Below are 7,064 nucleotides of genomic sequence, written 5' to 3'. Positions count from 1 at the left end.
GTACTTATTGCATGGCGACCTGTTCTTTACACACCGCTTTTTACGCTGTAGGCGGAACTACTCGCCATTGCAACGATATGCCCTCGGCAAAACTGCCAATTTTTTGGATTTTTGCTCGCCACTGTAATGAGATAATAAAATGGTTGCTGCGGATTGGATTGGGATCCAAGACTGCGTTCGGTTCGGTTCGAAAAATTCCCCGTCCGGAAATTGATATTCCATCGTCACCATCGTGTCCTTCCTCAACACCCGCTCTCTGTCAATGTCGTCCCTTGTAGTTCGTCTTCCCCTTTCTGACAAAGGGAATCCTCCTCTTTCTGGTGACTGACATAACTCCCGATGCGGTGATTCGGAGGGTACTTTGCACAAAATCAGGATTGAAACGTTGGCCATTGTTGGCGAATGGTTTTAGTGCTTACTTCGACCTCCTCAGTTCAATCGCTAGGTTTCAAGTCTGGGTCGAGTTTGACGCTTTCTCACGCTCATCGTCCGCTTTCTAGCATGACTATGTGGTGTGCAGAGCGCCACATGGGATCCTTTCGCCTGGTGAGGCTGATGGTGCTTCTGCTCTTCGGGGACTGGCCCCTCGTGGCGCATCGTTCTACAATGTCGCAATTGAACGGGCCATTGAAGGAGCTGACACATTTCCAGGTGAGCAAGCTTGCTGACCGATGTTCATATAGTGATCTAGCCACCTCCATTTGTGACAACCCCCTGCTTCAGACTCGCATGCCTCGCTCGCGGAGCATAATTTGGGAAGGTTGCCAGAGGCATATACTCTGAACTTTCCTGCTCCGTTTCGTGGCGAGTCGCTATTCTTCAACACAATCATTTTACGAGGCCACTCGTTCTTTTCACATTTCACAATGGCTCACATAGGCGCAGGTCGCCGAGCCTCTCGTTCTTTGTATGGAAAGCTTTTCAACGGGGGTCCAGAACCGGCAGGCCTTGGTTCCCAACAATCCCTCGATCCCATCATCCCGGCCGCGAAAAGAAGCTACACTGTCGAGAGTCTGTCTAGTCCGCAGGAGAGATATGTCGAATATGAGAAGATTGAATTAGACAATATCCCTACTCCTAACCCTGCCGTGACGTTCGGTCAGTCACTCGAGGGGCCTAAAGAGGCTATCCGCAGAGGATTTTGGGCAAATTGTCACAAATTGCTTCCGCATTGGGTTGCCAGTGCGGTCACTTTGGCGGTTGCACAGTTGAGTTTCCGCAATCGCTACTGGATGGATTTGATGGATCCAAATATCGAAATCCTACCTGGCATCACCCAAGGCGGCGCCTTGAACGCCCTCCAGCTGGCAGCGAAACTCCACGAATTGGTCCTGGTTGCCTCATTGGGAACGATTGTCATGCATGTCGCCCAAGTGCACTTGATTGGCAATCATGGACTTCCTCTGGGCATGCTCGCCAATAGTTTTGCCATCGGCTCCGGAGACTATCTACGGACAAAAGGCTTCTGGTCTTCGATATGGACCGGCAAAGCACACTACTGGCGTTTCTGGTTGCTCTCGCTGTTTGCTACCATCCTAGCAACGTTGGCTGGTCCATCTTCTGCCATTGCTGTCATCCCATCTCTCAACTGGTTCAGCATCAGCACGCCTTTCATCAATAATGTGTTCCCGTTCTACGTTTTCAATCAGAGCACTGTTCTATGGCCAACGGATGTGACGCGTGACAGCGCGACTGCTCCCAATTCAGGAATCGACTGCGTCAGTGCTACCGTCTCGACCACCCTCCAGGACTTTTGCCCAGCTGGAGGCTTTAGAGATACCTATAGTTGGGCGGGCAATCTGTTGTTCACCAATTCCAGCGCAGGGACCAACATCAGCTTCCCTGATGCCCGTGGAGATACTCGGAGAGTCTTGTCAGCGCAGAGCTGTGCCAGCGACTTTGACGGTCGAGCATCTGCTGTGTCGTTGAACAGCTTCATCTCGGGAGCCTTGACGGCGTATTGGACGTTTGCTCGGAACAACTGGGAGGGCCTTGCTCTTTTCAGTGCGCAGCCTAGGCTCACCCTCCCTGGGCCCATCTATGCACCCAGAGTCGAAGTCATGTGCAACGGATTCAACTACCACAGTGTCTCGGAGGTCGAAGCCCGGACCCATGTCAACTTTCCCAGTTTCACTCCAGACAAGCAGCTTCCGAGCCAGGACTACATCTTGCCGTACCACAGCACACTCAATGACACGACATTCGACTGGGTCCCTATGCCAGTGGGGGCCGACAATCCGGCAATTGGCGCGGCGATCAGAGTGCCCATGGAATACATCAATGTGGACGATAAAAACCAGACTGTGAAGCAGGGAACAGAAATCCATGCATGTAGCATATATGCCCAATGGGTCCCCGTCGACGTCTTCTACGAACCGCGGACCAGCGACCAGGTTACATTTAACGTCAAAGGAAAACTGACCGACACTTGCCTTTTTCTGCCTCATGAGAGAGGCGAGGCGGATCAACCAATTAAGAACATGACCATCGACATGGGCTTTGCCAACGCCATTAATCAGAACATTACTTTCGTTGAAGGACCCACTCCAGCCCTTTTAGCCATGCTCCAGCAAGCGGTCACGCAAGACACCCAAGTTACGGGCGAGGTGCTAAACAGTTTCTCATCGCCATTTGTCGGAAGTTCTCAGACGGGTAAATATGTGAATATCACGACTGCAGAGGTCCGGCAGAATCGAGCCACCATGATATCCACCCTGTTGGCCGGCATCGTTACCGACGGTTTGGCCCGCATTGCTGGCAACGGACTATACCCATACTCAGCGCCCATGTTCTTGACCGACCAGACCAAGGATGGAAGTCTTGTAGGCAGGTTCCCGGTCAGCACTGCACAAGGCGGTGAAGACACCGTTTTGAACTCCACCGCCGCCGATGTCCAAAACTGGCTTCGTATTGACCCCATATTTGAGCGCTACGGGTACGGCTATCGTTGGGAAGGCTCAAAGACTGTACAATTCGGAATCATTGTCCTTTTGATTCATTCCGCTATTGCCGCCGCCCATGCGCTGTTCCTCATCTACAAGGTTGTTATCCGAAACGAGGGACTCGTGGCCTCCTGGACCACAGTTGCAGAGCTGATAGCGCTTGCAATAAACTCTACCCCGTCGTTGAGGTTGCAGGACACTTGTGCCGGTGTTTCAGCTGCGAAAACATGGAGGCAGGTCGTCACTGTGAGAGAAACATACCCAGGTCATCTGGAGATGGTTGTCGGTTCTGAGGACAAGGCCAAATACCCACAAGCCCAGGCAGGACGGGTGTACGGACACCTTACCGAAGAAGAAGCTATTGTTGAGAAAAAGAGAGCTTGAACAGAGCCCATGCGGATGTTGACGCAGCGAGGTGTGATGCAGGGAGCAGGATATGCGTTATGCCAAGGGTTACGATCATTTCCGAAGATATGGCGACCTCCAGTCCTTTTGTAGTTGCTATCGGCTGTATTGTTTCGTGTTTGATAACTGGGACGGCTGTTCTAAAATAAATCCCTCAACTTGAGCGCCTTTGCTTCATTAGAGTGTCGTTTGCTTAACTCACATCACAACATTCTTGAATTCTTGCTGCGCTGAGAACTAGAAACAGCCTCCTCAATCCTGGCGGCAAATTGGAAGTCGGCTTCTCCTCAAGATGCGAGGTCCATACTCGGTAAAGTGTGCTTTCTCACGAGCCAGCCCTGTGAAATGCATATACTGGCGTGCTCCTGTCAAGCATGACCCAGAGCGTATCTCGCATCTCGAGGAATGCAACCCGAACGAGCCTAGTGGTTTTCCATCGATCTTGCCTGATTGGGTGTCCCCTGGCATATATTATTAACACTGCTTCTCGGATCGAACTTGGGGGCCACAACAGGTCGAGAAGTGCTGTACCGAGTAGAGTGCGATTCGTTCGAGATGATCCATGCAGGAACTGACAGTCAAGCTCGGGAGGCCTGAGAGTGATGCGGCTGAGCGAGACGGGATCGAGAGGGGCGATTGGTCCATGTGCCTATGACTTCCCAGGCTTTTTTCTGAGCTGCAGGCTTCGGTGTATACCCTGAACGAATTATTTGAAATTGGATGCTGAAGAGGAAGAGCATCGCCCAGTGTTCAGATCTTGGCTGATAGATAGTGATGGGAGGTGACCTATAAAGGTCTGAGTTTGCGCACTTCTCTTCTTCATATCCATCAACATTGGCACTTTGATCTCGAGTAATTCCAAATATTTCCTCATTGTTTTTGCTCTTCGGAGAAAGATCATCATTGATTTATCCAGCACCTTGAACATGGCCTCCTTCTTCAACCTCTTCAAGAAGCGGAAGGCACCGCTCGCTTGCGTAATGTCCATCGACCAAGGCCACACTCATACACAGGCCTGCTACGTGGACATCATGCCTCTTTCGGTCGTGGAGCTCTTTCAGTCTCAAGGGTGTGCATCTTGCCCACCAGCCATTCCGCTTATCCAAGACGCCACCAACAACCCGAACCTCCTGCTTCTCACGTACGACGTGACGTATTGGAACCCGTCAAGCAAGTGGGAGGACACCTTCGGCTCGACACAGTGGGACGCGCGACAACGTCAGTACTTGACCAGATGGGGAAGAAGCAGCCTCTTCACGCCACAGATCGTCGTCGACGGCGTTTCTGACGGAATCGGTGCAACAAAGGACAACGTCAACCAGGTCGTCATGAAAGCCATGGAACTGCGAAATGGCATGGCTTGGGCGCTTGGTATTGACAGGGTTGGAAACGACCTGAGGCTCGCGTCAGAGGTATCGGAGGCGGATATGGTGTACGATGTGTTGATAGTCGTGTATGATCCAGTGGAGCAGACTGTCAAGCCTCGCTCTGGCCCGAACAAGTCCAAGAAGATCCCTCATCGCAACGTCGTCAGGGAACTGATGAAGATAGGAGAGTGGAATGGTGGCATTGCAAGAGTTGCATTGCCCGACTGGAAGAAGGACGGATATGAAAGGGTTGCTCTGGTGCAGGGAGGCCTGGGAGGTCCGATCATTGCTGCATTGAAACTGTAGGCGTTAAGTGCTGTCTGCAAGTGATGGCACTTGGTGATAGTAGTTTCTGGATGCTTGAACACAGGGTGCAGAAAGTTCATTGGAGACGGAAAACAGTGCATAAAGCCCTTTGGCCTCTACAAACACTTGTACCTGGTTAGCATGCATTTGCTCACAGCGAGGAGGTGTATTACATGGGAGACGTCGAGGCAGAAAGATGACTGTGCCCTAAAGCAGTCATGGCTGTTCACACAGTTTTGGCCAAGAATGGTAAATCCCCAACAAAAGGAGGACATATGGAACGGGTCACGAAGATCCCATCGACCTACTTGGAGAGACCAGGTACGTTGGGATACAGAGCTCGCCTCTGTTTCAATTCCCTTTCCTTTCCACATAAGAAATCTGTGTTGCCAAGCTGCCGGCTGCGAAGGACGGATCGGTCCCTAAGTCGGCCCCTCGCCCCCCTGCCTGGACAGGAAGGTCAGGAGGGCGATTCACAAGGACGAGTCCCAAGCGTGATGTGATGTGCAGCTACGAGTCAAGGCCCGTGCCGGCCGAGAATAATGGCTCCCAGCGGCGCCCATCGCTACCAGAACTGCAAGGAAGGAAGCGAACCGAGCCTAGAGAGCAAATAGCTAAGCCTAGCCCAGGGGGTCCCTCGCGGAAAAATCAACGCCCATGCCACCCGTCATCTTTGTTTTGTTTTTCCCAAATCATCCGCTGAGAAGGCAAGCAGGTCATGTCGCGTACATCTGGGACCAAATACAACTACTCGGTATGGACGTAGGTACTTCAGCGAGGTGTCATGGTCGGAAAAGGGCGCAGGACACCGGACAGGACGCGTTTTGGCCTCTTGGACATGCTCGTCTCCTATCGGGTCACTGGTCCATCTCTTTGTCTTCTGACCTCTGACCTGACCTCAGGCCTCATTTGCTCCATTTGCCCAAGTGTTTTTCGACGTTCGACATTCGAGGGTCGCGGGTCGCGGGTCGTGGGTTTCGCGAAGCTCGCTGGCCGCTTCAGACAAAGACGCCAAAGCCACCAAAGTACCATAGCTAACAGCCACTCTTGCGGTCTGGATTCGGCGACGGGGGAGCAACTGGAGACTCGGATTCTGAGGCGGAAAAGAATCGATTCGGGCCTAATCAGGAGAAGTCAAGCAGAGAGCAAAAAGCTGAAGCGACCTAAAAGGTGGTCGCATGAAAGGTGGCCGTTGGGCGGAGTCAGTTGCAGCCAGTCTCGTGGCGTGGGAGCAAGCAAACTTCGTGCATGCTGCACGCACCGCGACTCCGGCCACTGTTACTGGCACTGGGGGACCATGGCTGCCCAAAAAACGAAGCAGACCAAACGGCAGGTTAAGGAAAGGGAACAAAGGGAAAAAAGAGGCACAAGCCCCGAACTGCCCGTTGCTTGGAGAATTGGCAGAGCATCCAATCCACACCCTGGCTCTCTCTCGTCCGCCCAACCATGGCTCCGAGGGCTTCCTCGTCTCGTGTCTTGTTTGTCTGGCCGACTCGCTGCTTTTTGCAACCTTGGTTCTCTGTCTCCGTGTGGAATGGGAAAAAAGGGCCCTTGGGAAAAGGGCCAATTCAAGCTTGGGTCCTTTGCCGGAGTCACTCTTCCTCTCTCTCGCTCTCTCGCTCTTCTCTCTCCACCCAGGAATTCCTCCTTTCGCTGATTCCCCCTCCCTCCTCGGTCCAGTTCCAACTACTCGCTCCTCTCACACCTCCCTTGCCTCTCACATCACCCCGTCCCAGACCCGTCCAGAGACCGCAAAATGGGGCATTGACAGTTCCTCGTCAGGCTCCATGTTTCTGATCTTGGATCCCTGCCCCGCTGCCTCTTCCCTTCCTGGTATTGTATTGTACCGGCCCAAGTGTGGTGCTTGTCCTGCTCGCAATACATAGTACTAAACCCACGGCCTCTCCCTCGTCTCTTCCCCATCTCTGAACATCTGACATCCTCTTTGATCTCGAACTTCTACAATCATCAATATGCTCATTGCCGCTGGCACTCTTATGCGCTGTTGAAGACTTTACACTTTTGTGGTGTCGAGAAAACCCAA

The 7,064-nt window shown here is 52.5% G+C and overlaps 2 protein-coding genes across 2 annotated transcripts; both read left to right on the top strand.

The window, feature by feature from the left end:
- Nucleotides 1-866: 866 nt before the first annotated feature.
- On the top strand, nucleotides 867-3,326 carry AYO21_10495 (hypothetical protein; the record flags this gene model as incomplete). The annotated part of the gene is made up of 1 exon (XM_022660412.1): nucleotides 867-3,326. The coding sequence occupies one exon, from the start codon at nucleotides 867-869 to the stop codon at nucleotides 3,324-3,326; it is 2,460 nt and encodes an 819-aa protein (XP_022507307.1).
- A 947-nt stretch (nucleotides 3,327-4,273) lies between these two features.
- Nucleotides 4,274-5,020, top strand: AYO21_10494 (hypothetical protein; the record flags this gene model as incomplete). The annotated part of the gene is made up of 1 exon (XM_022660411.1): nucleotides 4,274-5,020. The coding sequence occupies one exon, from the start codon at nucleotides 4,274-4,276 to the stop codon at nucleotides 5,018-5,020; it is 747 nt and encodes a 248-aa protein (XP_022507306.1).
- Between the last annotated feature and the right edge of the window lie 2,044 nt (nucleotides 5,021-7,064).

Source organism: Fonsecaea monophora (assembly GCF_001642475.1).
Source record: "Fonsecaea monophora strain CBS 269.37 chromosome Unknown Scaff121, whole genome shotgun sequence".
Lineage (NCBI taxonomy): Eukaryota > Fungi > Ascomycota > Eurotiomycetes > Chaetothyriales > Herpotrichiellaceae > Fonsecaea > Fonsecaea monophora.
Note: the sequence above shows the minus strand (reverse complement) of the source record. Positions and strands in the feature narration are given on the sequence as shown.